General features: G+C 52.4%; 6 protein-coding genes across 6 annotated transcripts; 4 read left to right on the forward strand and 2 right to left on the reverse strand.

Annotated features, from left to right (window-relative positions):
* The first annotated feature begins 223 nt into the window (after positions 1-223).
* On the forward strand, positions 224-3472 carry BO86DRAFT_149152 (subtilisin-like protein). The gene is made up of 6 exons (XM_025666285.1): positions 224-498; positions 595-1079; positions 1138-2079; positions 2144-2197; positions 2243-2570; positions 2627-3472. The coding sequence occupies exons 1-6, from the start codon at positions 280-282 to the stop codon at positions 3266-3268; spliced, it is 2670 nt and encodes an 889-aa protein (XP_025525403.1). The 5' UTR covers positions 224-279; the 3' UTR covers positions 3269-3472.
* An 801-nt stretch (positions 3473-4273) lies between these two features.
* Positions 4274-4998, reverse strand: aspf13 (allergenic cerato-platanin Asp F13). Its single transcript, XM_025666286.1, has one exon. The coding sequence runs from the start codon at positions 4880-4882 to the stop codon at positions 4433-4435; it is 450 nt and encodes a 149-aa protein (XP_025525404.1). The 5' UTR covers positions 4883-4998; the 3' UTR covers positions 4274-4432.
* Positions 4999-8052: 3054 nt separating this feature from the next.
* On the forward strand, positions 8053-9256 carry gprD (the record flags this gene model as incomplete). The annotated part of the gene is made up of 2 exons (XM_025668205.1): positions 8053-8502; positions 8567-9256. 2 exons carry the CDS (start codon positions 8053-8055, stop codon positions 9254-9256), a joined length of 1140 nt encoding a protein of 379 aa, XP_025525405.1.
* A 3628-nt stretch (positions 9257-12884) lies between these two features.
* On the reverse strand, positions 12885-14895 carry BO86DRAFT_149280 (NADPH-adrenodoxin reductase). The gene is made up of 3 exons (XM_025666288.1): positions 14485-14895; positions 13970-14404; positions 12885-13907 (listed from the first exon to the last, which is right to left on the reverse strand). The coding sequence occupies exons 1-3, from the start codon at positions 14788-14790 to the stop codon at positions 13047-13049; spliced, it is 1602 nt and encodes a 533-aa protein (XP_025525406.1). The 5' UTR covers positions 14791-14895; the 3' UTR covers positions 12885-13046.
* A 22-nt stretch (positions 14896-14917) lies between these two features.
* On the forward strand, positions 14918-15376 carry BO86DRAFT_390902 (uncharacterized protein). Its single transcript, XM_025672488.1, has one exon. The coding sequence runs from the start codon at positions 15004-15006 to the stop codon at positions 15319-15321; it is 318 nt and encodes a 105-aa protein (XP_025525407.1). The 5' UTR covers positions 14918-15003; the 3' UTR covers positions 15322-15376.
* On the forward strand, positions 15219-17820 carry BO86DRAFT_149242 (uncharacterized protein). Its single transcript, XM_025666287.1, has 3 exons — positions 15219-15531; positions 15592-15780; positions 15833-17820. Exons 1-3 carry the CDS (start codon positions 15352-15354, stop codon positions 17684-17686), a joined length of 2223 nt encoding a protein of 740 aa, XP_025525408.1. The 5' UTR covers positions 15219-15351; the 3' UTR covers positions 17687-17820.
* The last annotated feature ends 45 nt before the right edge of the window (positions 17821-17865 follow it).

The following is a 17865-nucleotide window of genomic DNA, read 5'->3' on the forward strand; positions in this document are numbered from 1 at the left end:
ATAGCCAGCGGGAGGGACAAAGACTTTCATTAACACAAACCATTAGACTGGTAGCAGAAAGGCTCATCAGAACGATATTACATAGTAGTCATATTATGAAGTCTTCCAGTTGTCTCTCCACCCAGTCTCCGCCCCCTCACTCACCCCGCCCATTTGGCTCTTACCCCGATCGAGCGAGGCGCCCGGACCACACCACCTTGTTCACGTCTACAGTTCCTGCTAAGTTAGTTCACTGCGACCATTCTTCCCAGTCCACCTCATGTTTCAGAGTCCTTGCCCATGATTTTGAGTACTGAGACTTCGACATTCGCCTACGATGTGGTCTCTCAAATCCACACCATCGTCCTTGACGTCTCCAAGGAGGCAGGAATCAAGGCCCGCTGCAACGCACTTGCAGCCGCACTGGCAAATGTGAAGCAGTATCTCGAAAACAGTCATCCGAGCTCGGACGAAATGCTTGACGACCGGACTCGGAAGCTTCTAGACAATCTCGAGAAAGTATGCCTAGTAAGTTATATTCCTCTTCAGACAACACGTATCATCCTTGCACGATGAAACAACAAGAAGCTTGACAATTGCCTACCATGCTTCCAGTGGCCCAACCGCCCTTCGCCTCTACCTCGTGACAAGACGGTCTATAAAGCACAATACGAGATCTTATCCCATATCTCGGCAAAGAAGCTATCAGTGAAACGGGGCGTGAAAAGCTTCGCTCTTACATCGAGTGTCAAGGACTGGACTAGATTTGTCACATTTCTTAGATCATACGCAAAGTCAAAGGCAGCGAGACCTGGCCCGGAATTATCCGATCTTGAGTCGAAGACTTCGGACAGAAGCCAAGATGACTATCATGTCTACGTACGATCGCTTTACAAAACCTTAGCGGAGCATTGCCTGTGCCCCCACGACGATGGCAGGAGGGAGATCACGGTCAATCTCCGATTAAACAACTGTTGCTCGCCGGGTGAGGTGGAGGGTACGGCCAATTTTAGACTTTTCTTCCTTGACCACCCTCATTGCAGTGATGAGCCCGGTTCCAGTCAGTGGCAAGACACTCGAATCTGTGTATCCCGGAAAAGGTAGGTTTGAGTTTGGAGCCAAACTGGCTGAAACCTCGTTTGCTCATGCATCTTACAGGATGGTGAAGATGATGAGCAAAGAGGTCTCTGCTGGTAATCCCGTCGTCGGGAGGCCGATATCGGTAGACACTTTTTGTGATGTGATTACGAACCGAAACCGTTCCCAGTTGCAGTTAACTGTCACAGAGGGAGGCCTTGTGCTGGAAGGTCCTGGGCCTTTGTCTCGCGACTTTCTGCTTGGTGTCGCTAGTGTATCTCTGGCTGATTTGATACGTTCGGTCAAGATGACGCGAAAGTCGAAGCTTTTTCTAGCCTACATCCTGGCAAACGCCCTCTGGCAGTTCTACGATTCAGGCTGGATGCAAAAGGAATGGACGAAGGAGACGGTGCATTTTATGTTCGAGCAGGACTCAACGACCTCTAAGGGCATCTTCATCAACAGACCCTTCTTGTCAGCCAGATTTGGTGGAGATAAGACTGGTCAGGAGAAAGACCCCGGATTCCGTTCTCACCAATTCCCTAACATACTTGCACTCGGGATATTGATCCTCGAGATTGAATTGGGCATTGACATAAAAGACCACCGGAAGCCGGAGGATTTCGATCGCAATGGAAATCCAACTGTCAATGCTGATCATATTGCTGCAGATGAAGTGTTTACCAGAACAGAGTGGGATGAGTTGGAGACCTTCGTAGGATTGACAACTGTTATCAAGACTTGCCTTTATCCCGATCATTTTCAACCTTTCATACACGACCGACAAGAGCTCCGTGACGCGATTCAGAGGCATATTGTCAGCCCTCTCCGGCTCTGCTACGAAAACGCCTGGAAAGATCCTGCGACGGCCAGCTTTCGTCCAGTCATGACAGAAGCCAGGCCCGTGGACGAACCGCTGCCAGTCTCACCAATCCCGACATTTCCAGCGTCACCAATACCATATCACTCGCCCGTCCCGTATCGCCCACTCAGTCACATTCATCCATTTTCTCTTTCTTCTCCGTATGGTTACCCCCTCCTCCCGGTCATCTTTCTTCGATCTTCTTGGTCTAATATATACATCTAGATATGCAATGTCACCGTCTCCGGGACTGATTCCCGACTCTGTCATGTCAGCAAGGTAGGGAGTTTCATGCGACTTGTAGAAATTTTACTGAAATCTCAGCGCTCGGCTTTTCTCCTCAGATGACTGGTTTCAGAAGCTGGACGAGCTTAATTACGTTCTCCGTGCGAAACCCAAAGAAAAGGGTAACATTTACCAGCCTATAAAGGTGGCTATCATTGACACTGGGGTGGATGAGAACCTTACTCAATCCATCAAGGGTTATAAGGACTTTGTCACCGGACAGGAAGAGCATCTCCAGGACAGCACAGGGCATGGCACTAGTGCAATTTATCTGGTCCAGAAGGTCTACCACATGGCAGAGATATATGTTGCAAGAGTCTTCCAGACGTCTCAGGCAACCGCAAACACATTGGCTTTAATGGCTCAGGTAGGATCCTCTGCACACCATTTGACTCACTATTCTCCCAAATAACACCAACGCAGGCAATCCGGCATGCAAAAAACGAATGGAAAGCCAACATCCTAATCATCCCCTCTGGATTCCAATCCGATGACAGTGACCTAGAAAAGGCGATCGATGAGGCACGAAGTGACCATATCCTCATATTCGCCGCCGCATCCAACTACAGCAACTTCGCAGATATTGCCTTTCCCGGTCGGCTCTACTTGAATCTGAAACTACTGTGTATGTTTTCCACCGACGCGAGTATCCGGGCCTCGCCCTCCTTCAACCCCTCCGCACTGGACAGGGCGCGGTATAATTTTGCTATCCTCGGCGAAAATATCACTCACCCCCTCGTCAGCAAGCCACTTTCCGGCACGTCATTCTCGACAGTCATCGGCGCGGGTGTTGCTGCACGCCTGTTGGACTTTTCTAGGCAACTGGGCATCCAAGACCGCATTCGCCGGATTGACAGACTCAGCACCGTGGAGGGCATGTCGGAGGTTTTCAACAAGATGTCCAAGGAAGCGGTGGATAATGGGTATCATTGCATCGCTCCGTGGAAGATTCTGCCCCCAGAATTGGATGTCGATGATCAGGATCCTGCGGCAAAACGATTGAGACAGCGGACTGATATATGTGAGACGATCTCGAGGGCTTTGGAGACGATTTATGGGCGATGATCTTTCTTCTCTTCTTCTGCTTGTGACCGGTGTTGGGTTCTTGCTTTTCTTTTCTTTTTTTTTTTTTTCTTTTTACGTGAAGTCGCGCGCGTGTACAGATTTGCCAGTCTTTGGACCCTTTCTCGATTAAATCCTCGGCGGAGACCCTGCATATAGGACTAGTATATATCTTCATCTATATGTCACACTTATAATGCCCAAACCGATCAGTATACCTTCTCATTAAGGTCTAGGCAGGGTGTGGTCGAACACCCCCGGGAAGGGAACATGCCACTGCTCTGATATGGCTTTGGTCCGAATGCGCATACCCGTCTAACCTATTTTGTGTTCTGTGCTAATTCCATCCCAGTCCCGTCATTGAATACTGTCTTGGCTGCTATGCCGGTCGGTGGGACCACCGTCCCCGAGTTCTGGAGGAGGCGTATTCGCTAGAGAAAGAGAAAGTTTATCCATGAGGGGAGCAGGCAGAGCGTCAACAGATCCGCCAAGGTCGAACAGACTTCGAACATGCAGCCAGTCCGCCCGCCTTGCAAGGACAGAGGATCCGACACAAACAATCGACGGGACATGTGTCCTGTTTCCAACTGCTGCTCGTCTGGATTGCGTGAGGCGCCATGGGACAGTAGCTCGGGAAGGAAAGTCATCAATCGATTGACTGCCACCTCGCGATTCTACGTGGCTAGAGGTACGACTGGTTCATCAGCGATTTTGTACCTGCTCGATAAATGTAAGGCTCTTTCAAGCTTGTTGAGGACAGACTAAGATGGGGACGATACGACGGGGGAGGGTTATCCGAATGGCTGGGAAGCTGGGCCTATTGTTGTGCCGGCCAGAATCCTGATGGTAATAGCCGTGGCTTGTGGTATGCGTCTTGAACTGAGACGGCTGTTGAATTGATCCTCTATTGCCCTGTCGATTCGATGCTCGATGCGGTAAGCACTAACTCGGGGTGTTACCGTAGATGCGCTACAGATCAGCTTGTGACCCGCTACTTAGAACGGCACGGTCAATGACTGGCATGGCGGCGGACAAAGCATGCAGATACTTGATATTATGATATTAGAAGATTAGAGAAGCTAAAAACCGAAACCTGACATGTCATCTCATCGTCGAATCCATGACCAAATTGGACAAAAGAAATCCAAGCTCGCACCCTTCGGCCGCTCATGCACAGAATGATGAATCAACCTCAGTGTAGGTCGCGGTGACCCGGCCCAGTGCAACGGCCTGGTTGTTGGTCAGGCTGTTCATGGCCGCCTCGGCGATGTTGAAACCACCGGGTGCGGCGTCAATGGCCGTCACGTAGATCGAGGTGGTGCCGTAGGTCAGCTGGTAGCATTTTCCGCAGTTGGGGCTGCCCCAGCCCGACACGGTGGGGGCACCACCAATGTTGGGGTAGCCAGGGATGTCGGCAAAGGTCGCGTAGTTCAGGTTGGAGCAAGAGACGGTGTCGATGGATTGGCTGCCGGTATCGAACACAGTGTCGTAGGAGACGGACACGCTGACGGCCTCGGCGGCCTCGGTGGTGGCCCCGGTGGTGGCCTCGACTGGGGAGGCCAGAGTGGATGTGTAGAAGACGCTGAGAACAGCAAGAGCGGATGCAAATGACTTCATCTTGGAATGATGGGTTTATGTCTGGGTTGGGAGAGTATGAAGAGGTTGTTGCTCTTGATTGATTGATTGCGTGAGGTAAGAGGATGTGTGAGACGAACTTGATGAGCAGGTAATTTGAAGTGTCCGAGGGACGGCGGTTTATATAGCTTTCTCTCTTCCCTGACTTGGTCGAAGCGGTGTATCATCGAAGGTAGCCTCGCTCGGTAGTTGCCTTGGATATGACCTACCTGGTCAACGTGCTGCTATGATCCGTCGCATCCGCCTAAGCACTGGGGGCCTGATGCTGGGAATAGTAACATGATCACAGAACATATCGTCCACGTATTCCGAACTAGGACAGTGACAGGTATAGATCTGCACGCAACGAGGCGGGAGTGAGACATCTCCCCTCATTTGGCGGAGAGCAACACCACATCAGTAGTGAGCGGGAGAGACATGCGGGGGTGGCAGGGACCGCAGCACAGATAATCCGGACCAGTCAGAGCAAACGAGCTCGGGCTTGGGATGAGACATACTGCCTTAGAGGCATTTGCTTCCCTCTCATCCGGCTACCTCCGACTGGGAAAAGAACAGGTGACTTGTCTTGGAGGCTGTGGGTTGACTGGCAATGGATCCTATTCATAGAGCAACCGGGTAATACAACTGCAGCATGGCCAGGTCATGCAGCCCCATGCCAAGTGAGTCAGCATTCCTTCCCGTATTCCTTCTCTAACAACATCGATTATCAAATCCAACGTTGAAGCCGCATGGGGATATTTGTACTGGTGAGTCAAACATAGTCGATTCTATAATGGTTTGAATCTTAAACCGAAAATCATCTGCGAAGGCTTGACTACTCTGGCGAGTAGCTTGGCGGACGCTGCCACTTAATCATTAATTGTTAAGGTCTCATCATGCCAAGAAACGAGAAGAGCTATTAGGGAGGGATCGTCGCATCCGGCGTCGAAGCAGCGCGATGCCTCCCGTCGATCAATCCTTCCAGATCCGATGTTCGGAGTAACCCCCAGACAGAATTTCGGGTACGCACAGTGCAGGAGGTCCGAAGTCCTGGGGTGGAAAACCACGGCTGCATTTGTGTTGGGCCGCGACGGCTTATTCTAGACATTGAGGTGCCGAATAAGTATAAGGCACTGTGCAGCTGAGATAGTTGCTGTAAATTCCCATTGCCGACCGGTTGGAAATCCCACCAGAAATACTTGGTCTCCGCATCTTCTTGATTGTGCCCAAGACAACAATCCATGCCCCTTACACCATCAAATATGAAAGCATTTTTCGTCAAGGCCCTGTCCATGCACTCTGGATCTGACGCTTGAATCCGTGTCTGGTGTGGATGATAAAGGTATCGGGCTAGTCGCAGTATGGGATGGCACTTGGGGTAGACCACGGTTCGTGGTTAGGAGCTCATTCCTTGGAACCAGCCCGTCCGTCGACTCTACCCTCGCGGCTGGGAAGTTTGGCATGGTTCAGGAACCATGGATGAGCCATCACATGGCTGTTTCTGAAGATTGGCTATCTATGAGCCTCACGAGGTGGTACCCAGCCGATCGGGTCAGCTCCTGCCCACGATGGGGGAATCCCGAGCAATTAAGCTTCAAGACCATGGCTTTGGAAAGGTCCGCTCATCCCTGAAGATCACTGCACAACCCGAAATGAGTCAAGGTTGGAGTAAGAGATGCGAGGGTGTGTGGAAGGAATGACTTGGAGAAAGAGGAATTGAGACAACTGAGTTGACATCGAGGTAGTATGCAGATGAGTAGTTGAGTTGGTTGTGTTGGTTGTACTGGTGAGACCTTGAAGAGGAAAGAACGGAGAGACACGCATTGGTGGTCACTTGACTTGCCTTCTCTTTCCACTTCCTACTCCTCTTCCCTGTCAACTCCCTTCTCAATGTACTACAGAACACAGTCACCAACGCCTTAAGCAATGCAAGGATGCCAATACCATGGATCATTTCCCACCCACGACCGGTCCCAGATTTCTGGGCTGCGATCGCCCTCCATTGACGGAACTCTTGAGGTCGAGAAGCTTTGTGTCTACGTAAACTCCCTGACTGACAAACTTCGATGGCGTGCTAAAGCTACTAGCCCATAAGCAGTCCGTGGCTGTATAAGCCTGCAATTACTTGACCCAGCTGCGTTTAGACTCCGTCGCATCATCGGAGAGTGTGCATTCCAATCATGAAGATCTTTGGCGCACCAGCCCGACTTCCCCGTGCCGATTAGATCGATACTCGTTCCTGCAGCCGATCCTGCACAGAACGTTCCGACTCCTTCTCAAGTACTCTACGAGACTTCAGGGGATTCACTGTTCCAGTATGGATCAGCATCTCTCAGTAAGGAGCTTGTCGCCTCGTCCGCACCGACGGCAACCGTCTTTTAAAGAACATCGTGACAACAGATTGACGTAAACATTCATTGATTACGTTCCGGCAACCCGGTCCTGACGGCTTTTCCGCTCCTCTGGGATCAATCATCTTTTCTAGACTCTCTCGCAATTGGCGGCTGTGCAGCAGCGCAACAGACTCGGAGAATAATAATCAAAATGATCTTGTTAGATGCAGAAGTGGACCCCGCGAATGAAGACCGTGCAGGCTGCAAGCTACGGAGTACTATTCCTGCTAAGTCCTGCGCTAGCGGTATGCGAGCTTAGCATTTGGTGTTTTGGTCCCTGTGGTCCACTCACTAACCCGCACTAAGCTTGACCCATTGTCAGATTTTCGGATGCTCCATACCAGATCTGTGTGGCCCCTATCCGGGTCTCCAGTCGGAAGAGGCAAGACGTGTGGATGGTTACGACCAATTGTGCTGGCAGGATTCAGCTAGAAAGCGAAGCGAAAATTAAGGATACTTCGCGGAGAATTTAGACTGGACGTTGCCATGCATGATAACCCAATTTCTAGCCTGGCAGTTCCCTGAGCATCCTCAACAGCCTTCTGCCCCAGGATTTAAAGTCTGCGCCTGTCACTCTTCTAAGCCGGCTGGACCCTGGTACCTCTGTCAACCTAGTATTTTGGATCCAGCGATTCTTGCACAGGGAGATGAACGATGCCTGCTCTGTCACTACTGTCACGCCTGCTGTACAGCAGTGATGCTGGTCGCGCCCATCTTGCAGGTCGGTCGACCCCGCAGGTCGGAATCCTCACGGCCAGCGACAAAGCAGGGTTCATCGCCATGGGTGTTGTCGCTCTCTGTTCTTTTGTTGCATCCTTCGGTCTGCTGTCATTCCTTACCTATCGTTTCCTCTTCTGGCGCCAATACTACAAGCGTCCGCTGGCACAGAACCAGTATGTTGTTTTAATTTATAATCTCCTCCTTGTCGATCTCCAGCAAGCCACGGCATTTTTGTTATGTCTTCACTGGGCTTCCAAAGGCTATGTCTACTACCCAAGTGCACCCTGCGTTCTCCAGGGGTGGTGGATTCAGATTGGTGATCCTGGAAGTGGTCTGTTTGTCTTGGCGATCGCCATGCATACGGGTGCTGTGGTTTTGCGAGGTCGACAGCTGCCATTCCCAATTTTTGTCGCCAGTGTCGTGGGCCTTTGGATATTTATCATCATCCTTGGTCTCATCCCCGTTGGCTTATTCGGTTCCGAGACGTTTGTTATATCCGAAGCAGGCTGGGTAAGTGGCCCTCAAGTTGATCTGTACACATATTCAGAAACTAATCTTTATATCCTGCCTACAGTGCTGGTTAAGTCCACAACACGAGACGGAGCGACTATGGCTGCATTATCTATGGATTTTCCTCGCCGAATTCGGTGCAGTCATCCTTTACGGGATCATGTTTTTCTACCTTCGACGCCGGATGAAGGAGGCAGCGTCTCTGCGTCAAAATCACCAAGAAAACCTGAAGCGGTTGAATCGGGTGGTCGTATACATGGTCATTTATCCTTTGGTTTATCTAGTGCTGTCGCTTCCGTTGGCGGCTGGCCGCATGTCAACCGCTCGACATATTGTTCCTAGCCGGGCTTACTTTGCAGTGGCCGGAACCCTGATGGCTCTATCGGGCTTTGTGGATGTGGCAGTGTATACCTTGACACGTCGCCACTTGTTGCTGGAAACCGAGATCAGCGCTTCGGACAGGATGTATGCTTACACGGATTCAGCAGCATACCAAACGCACATTACGACAGGTCACGGCCACAGCGAGACGAAGAAGCCCCGCATGAAGACTCGATTCCGGCGAGGAGGCCTACAGAGCATCAATGACACGGTGGATGATAACCGCGACTCATCGACCGAAGACATTGTGCGCAAAACCGACATGGAGCTCGCTGATCTGGGGCATGGCGTGTACCAGGAGACGACCATCGAAATTTCGCACGAGCCAGCCGAGCCCGAAGATTTTCAGAAGATGAATCGCCACAGCGGGTGATGCCGGTGGAGAATTCAGCCGGACTCCCACTCCACCTGCCATTCATTCCCTCGATCAATTTTCTTTTCTTTTCTTTTTTTTTCCGTCTTTTCTTTACCCCTTCATCCTCCCTCCTGTGTGGATACAGTCATTCTTTCTACTTACTGAGTATATCTCACTACCTGTCACGATCTTTCTTACGAGAATATCCATGATCACTATACCAATCCCTGTATCTATATCTATGTGCACATCTAGGTTGTCCATTGAGGGCAATTCATAATCACTAATAACTTTTTTTCTGGTGAATGACGCGGCCTGTCAATGTTGGTGTGTGATTACCTCCCCCTCCTTTCTGGTTGCACGTTCAATTGTCAATCAACCCCACCGACGCACTCTGGGCCGGATACGAAGCCGGCTGCCCTGGATGGCGCCGCCCCGACCAATGGGCGGTCTGGAAGAGCAGCAGGCATGAAGATCGACAGGCCGGCCCCACAACGTGGAAGCTTGAGCCAGCGAGAAATCTGATTGGTCTCCACCTCGTCGGCTGCCACACTAGGCCCAATCCGGTATGAAGCAAACAAGCCTGGTTTTTTCCCTCTTCGGCAACTCCCTGCGGCTCCAGCTCCGACTCTCTCAGTCACTTCTGAGTTCTCAACGAAACAGGGGCTGGATCGTCACCTTCATCGACTGGCAATTAAAGTTTTCTACCAACTTCTCGGTTGTTTCCCGTTTATACGAGATGGCTGCTGGTGCTGGTGCTGCCAGTCGCCGGAGAAAAGGATGTCGCAGAGAAACACGGCAGGAAAACCTTCATCTTCCCGAATGCTCGGGACGAGCAAGACTGCGTGAAGCATTTGCTGATTTGAAGAGAGGGGTACTTACCTAGTATCCGGTACCTAAATTGATGCCGCAGTCCCTTGCGTATCTAGCGGCCGACACTTGCTAGCATACATTTGAGCTTAACTACGAGTACATACATGTGCAGCCTCAGCTTGGCAGCACAATCAAGCACCTGTCTCTGCTGCTGTCGCTTGCGCTGTCATCTGTGCCACTGACTCGCCGCCAAATTACAGCATGACTCCTATCTGGGCAACCATTCCCAACGTGGTCATCCTTACCGACACGCGTTGCAGCATGCTTGCGCTGTCGTCGATGGCAGCAGGTTTTCTCGCGTCTGTCGCCTAAAGCAGTATCCACTTATACGCGCACACCCCTCTCGGTGGCTGCGCAGCTAGCAAATGAGAGCCTGCGCAACTCCCGAGTCGAGCGTCATTTCGAAGCCGAAACGATGAGTGGCTGTGGCTGGAGCTCCGTACCGTAACTGTGGGTGTGGCTTGGTGGCTGATGGAGAACCGTGGATAGAACCCAGTGGGCCAAGACTTCGTTTATAGACGGGCGTGCTGTGCTGGTAACAAGGAGGTGGAGGCCCAGTACCTAGTCGACAGTGCAACACACAGTCGAGCGTAGTGAGAGGGGGGATAACACTTTTGGGTGACTAGGGACATGGATGCAAGCGAGCTGTGCGACAGTTGTTGCTCGAGGTTTGTCTAGATGAAGGAATGATACGCAAGACTATGGTGATCAGAGACGGACTGGAGAGAAGCATGGATAAAGTCAGCTCCGTGTGCTTTGATCAGGTTCGTTGGCTAGAGTGCTGTGGATTAATATTCTTAGGTCGAGATTGGAGTAAGAGCAGCCGCGGTTGCGTGTGACTTGCAGTTGGATGGGCTTTCCTTCCGCCTCTCAATACTCTTGTCATACGATTGATGGACGCGCTTGACAGGCCCTTCACCAAAAGCTGTAGTTTTTGGACCAGACTTAGGACTGACGGTACCAGACCGTTGCTGGGTGAAGCATAGCATCATTGTTAACCATCATAGATTGCATGAGGATGACAATTTGAGAGCATAACACCACAACATTTTCTAAAGTGAGGACGAGTCTACTAGCTGAAAAGGCCATATCTAATTATAAGGATGAGGTTTAAGTATCTGCCACCTAGACCCTCTACTCTAGGATTTATTCCTTGCTTCCGTCAAACCCCAAAACATATATATTCATTCCTTCCCTTGGTTTCTATAATTCACTCCAGGACAAGCCAAATCTGCCTGAAGGAACACTACCATTGAGCTGCGCATTTCTCTCGAGGGCATAACATTCAGCGACCTGTTATCCTCCCAAAGATTACAGCCTTGAAATCTGGCTTAGTATTCAGTGATACATGTATGCCAATTTATGCTGCGAATTCCAAGTCTGAACTTTCACAGCAGGAAAGACACTGATATAGTATACTCTGATATGAGGAATAGATCTTGCACCCACAACACACCACCAAATTGAACGACTTCTAACATTTGTCTGCTTACTCGACAGAGCCTTATATATATACCGAACTGACTTGCCACACAACATCACACTATGCATATAAAGCATTTCATTTCAAATTGCAGTTTATTAACAACACAATTAAACCTTTCTCCACCATGAGGACTGCAATCCAATGCATACAATTTCCCCAAGGTATATTATATCGTCATGTTTTATATCCCAGAGACAACAACACATCTCAATCCTCAAATAGATTGATTGATCGGAGCGGCTGCTCTAAATCCCTTAGCTCCGGCCTAGCCTAGCCTAGCCTAGACTACTGTGCCTCCCTCCCTAGTTCCTTTATAGTATCTCTCTACCTAAAGACTCCGCCTCACCCTAACATCTTAGCTTCACTCCGGCGCTTTCATTTTACTCTCGAGTTGAGTTCTCCAACAGTGGAATTGGAGAAAGGGGAAGGAGAAAGACTAGCTGGCGGAACGGGCGGATGATGATCCCCGATGCTGAGCATCTGCAAATGGAGTTATGATGTGGTAATTGTTTCCACTTGGTTTTGCTTGCGTTCTGACTGAGTCAGTCAGTTAGGGACTGGCTGGGTGATTGTTGGAGGTGGGAGAGTGTGTGACCGATCAACGGGGTGGATGGAGGGGTAACAGGGGAGGTTGGATTTGTTTCTTTTGTGTTTAGGGGAGACCTATGTTTATGCTGAACTTGAGTTGGGTCTGAGGCATTATTGCTCAGTTGTGGTGGATGGTGGTGCCGTGTAAAGTACAGTATATACTTCCCTACGCACACGAATGTTTGTAGGTGATGAGATGGGGTAGGGAGTGTACGGTTTGTTGGCTTTTGCCTCAAATGTGCCGTCCCTTTTTTGGGTTATGCGTTCCAGAAGCTTTGCGGAGACCCTCTGGCGAGAGGTTCAGGTGGTCGGTCTGGACTTCCCCTCCCCTTGTGTCTGTCTTGTCTTTGCTCTTCGCAGTCACGTGGTTGAGCCGGAGCGGAGACACTCGGGGTTCTGGTCCCGCTCCCCGAATCCTACGGTCCACCGGGATGGTCCTGGGGTTAGAAGTTGACATTCTTGCTTCTATGAGTATGCCGTGGCGATGTGAGACATAGCACGGTAGCATACAGCTTCTTCTAATGTCGGAACTCAACATGTGGTTTGGTGTGCGGTAGATGACCGCCTCATGGGGAAATAACCTCGAATATGAGGTATTGGGGCGCAAGGTTCAATGGTCGGACGATGCCAAGGCTGGGGGTTTCAGAGGCTCAAAAACGGGCAGAGCGGGATGATACTGTCCGTACGGGGCTACCGGTTGTGGATCGGAGGGTTGGTGCTCGTGCTCGTGCTCGTGGCTTTGGTTTGATGCAGGGTGCTTGCTTTGCCGCTAGGATCACATAACTGGTTGCAGTGGTAAGGTTGGTAAAGCGGCAAGGGAGATGTTCGTTTCTGATTCTTCTATAGTACAAGTCTGTCGTCTCATGCCACAACATCCAGCATCTCTTCCACTCGCCCGAACTTGTCGCGGACCTTGCCCTTCTCCTGGCCGCGCGCGCGCTCGGCGCGGTCAATCCGCTGCCAGTCCTGCCAGGTCGTGGGTCGCAGACCGCGCTTCGCGGCCTCCGGACGAACGCCCTCCCAGCCGAGACCGGTGCTCCTGTTCGGACCGTTGAGCGAGGATTGGCCCCTCACGTCTGCAGCGATGGCATCGGCCGTCGTGAACGCATCGGTCATTGTCGTGGCAATTACGCCCGTCGGACCGCGCTTGGCCCAGCCAGCACAGTACAGACCGGGCAGATGGGAGATGATCGAGCCATCGGGAAGCTCCTGACGGTCGCCGGTCGCGGTGCGGCTAGTGATCCGTCCGAATCCATCGTTGGGTATCACCCCGCGCTGTGCATCGAATTGTACTCCCAGGTCTTCCATGCCCGGCAGCGCCAGCGACTTGTACCCGACGCTGCGGAAGAATGCGTCCGCGGGAAGGTCAACGGTAGCCCGCTCGCCGGTCGGAAGATACCGAGGGGTCACTTTGGCGCTGGCGAGGAATGGATCTGACGTGTCCAGTTGGTTGCGAGCGAAGGTGACATGTGAGAGGCGGTCGGGATTCTCGGGGGATGTATGCAGGCTTTCGGGTGAGAGGAGGAAGTCCAACGACCATGACTTCTGCGCGGTGAACGGGTCATTTGTGGAACCCTTGGCGAGGAGCTGGACCAGGCGTTTCTGAGCGCGAGGCAGCGCTGACATGACTTCTTCGGGCGGGAAGAGATCCTTGGGAACCGGGTCGAACGCCACGGATGGTAGCTGGAGGAGTTCGCGAAGCTCTTTGATGGTGAACGCAGCCTGGAGCCCAACGTGGTCAGTTGGCGTGAAGGCACGGCCAAGGGCAGTCAAGTAGGACATACCTGCATTGGTCCTCGACGACCCACGACGCGGACCCTCTTGATTTTGCTTCTAAGTAGCTCCTCCACTGCATACTCCGCGATGTCCGTCTTGCGCAAGACATCGATATCCGACAGCAGGATCCTGGCCACGTCCAGAGCCACGTTGCCCTGTCCTACGATGACAGCATTCTCCCCGGTGGTCAAGTCCGGAGCCAAATCCCGATGCTCGGGGAGGCCATTATACCATCCGACAAATTCTCGCGCCGAGTAGACGTTCCGAGCGGCTTTCTCACCGGGAATGCCGAGCTCTTTGTCCTTGGGTGCGCCGTATGCGAAAAGAATGGCGTCGTAGTGGGGCTGGAGCGCACTCAGAGGAAGAGACGTGCCGAGTTCGATGTTGCCAATGAAGTTGAATCGCGGGGATGTCGCGACCTCGGTAAATTTATCCTCGCAGTTCTGAATTGGACGGTCGGCATGTAAGTCATGGGTTCGAGTCAATGCTCGGTCGCAATATCGGTCGCGATGTCAGAACGTACCTTAACCTCGGGATGATCAGGGGCAACTCCATATCGGGCCAGGCCAAACGGGACGGGCAGCTTCTCGTACATATCGACCACTGCTTCATCCACCTTGGCGAGCAGGCGATAGGCAGCGTAGAAGCCGGCCGGACCCGAGCCTATGACGGCGACGCGAAAGGGTGTCTCATTCTGCACGACTTGGCTGTATTGACGTGTTTGTTTGATGAAGTGAGCTCGCCGAGAGCGTGTCAAGGAGCCCCTCGAGGAGCGAGTGATCTGCGCGGTGCATTGAGCGCAGACATACGGGGCACGTTGGAGATGCATCGTGGCTGAGGGGAAGAGAATGAATCATTCCGGGGGAAAGGCGGAAGAGCCACGGGCAAGCCACTTGCAGGGTCCGATGACATCGCATCACGTGATAGCTCATCACATCCGTTGCCGGGCCGACAATCGGGCGTGTTGTTGACGATCGGGTCGCAAACCATGGAAATGAAGGAACCTGAAAGATGGTGGACGATGGTTGGAGTGTGATGGATGATGACAGACGCAGCCTGCTTGCTTTGCTGCAGGTGCCAGCCCTGCAGGTGCGCGCTTGCTTCCCCTCCCCTCCACTTCCCATCTCTTTCTGCTCTTCCCATTCCTCCTCCCCGTTCCACGGTTCCTACATTCTCCCTCCCGCTGTCATTACTGTCGTTCCCTTCCTATTCCTCCCCTCGTGAGCCTCTTTCTGGTGGTTGCGACGGGTATTCCTTCTTTCTTTTAAGCTTATCGCAGAATTCGCATTCCACAGTCCACATTCCTCCATTCTCTGCTCTCCACCCCGCCTATCGCGTGGGTCAATGCTCTAGTCCTTAGTTCGCGGCGTCGTCGTCATCCATCGCGAACATGGGCGAGTCCGACCCTCCATATTTGTATGATCGCCCCATCCGCCAGCATACAGCTTCGCCACGGTTCTACAGCCAAACCTTCAACCCCAAGGCCGTAACGGAAGCAAGCTGGGCTCAACCCGAGCCGAGGGCGGAAGTCAAAGGCCCTTTGGTTGATCTCAATCGGCACCCGGACTCGGTAAGCATCACCACTACCGATCTTCCGCGTCGTCTGTTTATTCATGCTCATGACTTCTAGTACTACAATGTTCCCGATCGGACGCGATGGACTCCAATGAGCCCCCACACAAAGAGTAGAGTAATCTACGGAAGAAAGGTGCAACTGGGACTGCGAGTTCTCGCCTTGATCGGTGCGCTGGGATCGTTGTTCTGCTCAATTGTCATCAAGAAAGCAGCAAACACCATCATCTGGATCGTGCGAGTGGGGGTAAGTGCTGCATCTGAACGTGAGGAGTGGACAGGTACTGATCGCTCTCTAGCCCGCTGTGGCGATTCTGCATAACATATACAGCGTCTGGCATTTGAGTCGGTCTGCGATCAGCAGGCCTCCTGGTTCCCAAGCCAGCTACATGCTGTTCGCTGGAACTTTAGATCTGGGATTAGTTCCGTTCTACGTCTTTGCGGCATTTCTGGGCTACAGGCAGTGGACTGATACCGCCTGGAACTGGACCACGATGCTGAGTTCTGAGTTTGATGTGACGGCCAAGATCGCCGAATCCACGTTTCTGCTGAGTGTCGTCAACGGAGGGTTGCATGCTATATCCCTTGGGATCTGCATCTTCTTGGGCATAATCTTCCGTCAGATCCACCGTTTGCCTCCGGACATGAACCCACTGGAAGACAATCTCACTGCGCGCCCAATGAGTCGCAGCAGACAGAGTATCAAAGAGAAGCATGCTAGTTTGTCCACTCTGGATACCGACCTTGGTTCAAGTGAAGATCCATTGATCGATGCTCGCAAAATGCCTTTCGTCCACACCCGCGAGAACTCGTACCTCGATGGCTTGAGCCGCTATCCTCCCAGTGTTTCCGACAAGAGACATTCTCAATATTCGCAGTCCAATCAGCGCATGTCGCGGGCCGAGTCGATCCCTCAGCTGCCATTCCAGCAGCCTAATGATATTCCGGACGACATCACTATCAACTCGCCAATCGAGAATCCCGATATTTTCAATCGACCAACCACAACAATCTCCCATGGCTCCCCAGTCCGCAAGCCGTCGCCTGCTATGCCTCCCCGGTCCCAATGCGCAAGTCCTGCTTCGGATAACTGGATCGTATACCCATCTCGCTCTGGGACCCCTGTTGAGGCAGAGACTCAGCACCCAGCTCCTCGTGAACCATCCTCCGCATACAGTGCCGCCGAGACTCTGACGTCGGCCAAAAACGGGGTCATGGATTGGTTTAACGGCTCGCAGCGACAGGGTCAGCCCGTTGGACAAGCCATCACAGAAGATGTTCGCGGCGAGTATGAGTCGATTGCAGCCAACGAGTACTACAGCCACAACAATGACGACGACGTTCACGATTTCCTGTACCGAACTGGGTTTTACGATAACGCTGAACAAGACATTGGCGACAACCGGATCGACATCTTTCAAGACAGCGACCATGAACACGAATACCTTGACGAAGAAACTCGCAACTCACTGCGCGTCAATCCCCTTGCCTTGAACCCTCCGACCCCGCAGCCCAGACTCAACGGTATCCGCAGCGTCACCCGTTCGCCAAGCAACAGCAGCGGCCGTATGGCGTTGACCGACATTCCAAACCTATCCCCTAACCCGCAACAACCCTCAGAGGCAATCTCTACCGACCCAACCCCGAAGAAGGGCAAGACCTTCTACGGAGACGTATCTCGGGCAGGCGGAGGCAACGACAGCGGCAGCAACAACGTGACGCGCAAGGCCAGTCTGGGACAGAAACTCGGTAAATTCACCATGAATCGAAACCAGAAGCGCAGCGCGTACGGTGCACTGAAGCAGCACGATGACGACGACAACGACTACCTGCAGGCCGACCCCGGGACTTTGGCAGGCGATCGCAAGGGTCGCGTGGTCAGCAACTCCGGCGCGGACTTTGGTCGCACGGCCACGGAGTCGCATCCCGCTGCGACTGCCAACTCTGCCTCGTCGATGTCCTATGGGAACTACCTTGCCGGTTTGGGCGTCGTTGGGGTTGGCAGACGTCGCGACGTCAGCGGGAAGATCGCGGAGGAAGGCCGGGCGGAGACGAGCAAGAAGCCGGGATCGGAGAGCAGTAGTCCCGCGCGCGGTGACGAGAATGCCAAGCCCGTCCGTGCGGCCGGATGGGCGCGGTTCGCCGGGCTGTAGGCTCGATGATATAGGGGATGTATCTTGTGCCGTGGTGTGGCTTGTATTCATTTGTGTTTACGGGAAGGTTTCCTTGTGATTATTTTCTTCATGACTCGACGGGCTATTGATTTGGATGGATTATGATGATCTATGTGGATTATGATTGGTTAATTTGCTTTGCTTTGATGGATTTTACG

This window comes from Aspergillus japonicus, assembly GCF_003184785.1.
Source record: "Aspergillus japonicus CBS 114.51 unplaced genomic scaffold BO86scaffold_44, whole genome shotgun sequence".
NCBI lineage: Eukaryota > Fungi > Ascomycota > Eurotiomycetes > Eurotiales > Aspergillaceae > Aspergillus > Aspergillus japonicus.

Excerpts from the sequence above, each read along its gene's own strand:
- BO86DRAFT_149280 (XM_025666288.1), bottom strand. The coding sequence starts at position 14,790 with ATGCATCTCCAACGTGCCCCGTATGTCTGCGCTCAATGCACCGCGCAG. Across the intron at positions 14,405-14,484 it reads CTGATCATCCCGAGGTTAAG|AACTGCGAGGATAAATTTAC; the intron begins GTACGTTCTGAC and ends CGTCCAATTCAG. Across the intron at positions 13,908-13,969 it reads GTCGTCGAGGACCAATGCAG|GCTGCGTTCACCATCAAAGA; the intron begins GTATGTCCTACT and ends GTTGGGCTCCAG.
- aspf13 (XM_025666286.1), bottom strand. The coding sequence starts at position 4,882 with ATGAAGTCATTTGCATCCGCTCTTGCTGTTCTCAGCGTCTTCTACACA.
- BO86DRAFT_149152 (XM_025666285.1), top strand. The coding sequence starts at position 280 with ATGATTTTGAGTACTGAGACTTCGACATTCGCCTACGATGTGGTCTCT. Across the intron at positions 499-594 it reads TTCTAGACAATCTCGAGAAA|TGGCCCAACCGCCCTTCGCC; the intron begins GTATGCCTAGTA and ends CCATGCTTCCAG. Across the intron at positions 1,080-1,137 it reads ATCTGTGTATCCCGGAAAAG|GATGGTGAAGATGATGAGCA; the intron begins GTAGGTTTGAGT and ends TGCATCTTACAG.
- BO86DRAFT_390902 (XM_025672488.1), top strand. The coding sequence starts at position 15,004 with ATGACAGACGCAGCCTGCTTGCTTTGCTGCAGGTGCCAGCCCTGCAGG.
- BO86DRAFT_149242 (XM_025666287.1), top strand. The coding sequence starts at position 15,352 with ATGGGCGAGTCCGACCCTCCATATTTGTATGATCGCCCCATCCGCCAG. Across the intron at positions 15,532-15,591 it reads TCAATCGGCACCCGGACTCG|TACTACAATGTTCCCGATCG; the intron begins GTAAGCATCACC and ends CATGACTTCTAG. Across the intron at positions 15,781-15,832 it reads TCTGGATCGTGCGAGTGGGG|CCCGCTGTGGCGATTCTGCA; the intron begins GTAAGTGCTGCA and ends ATCGCTCTCTAG.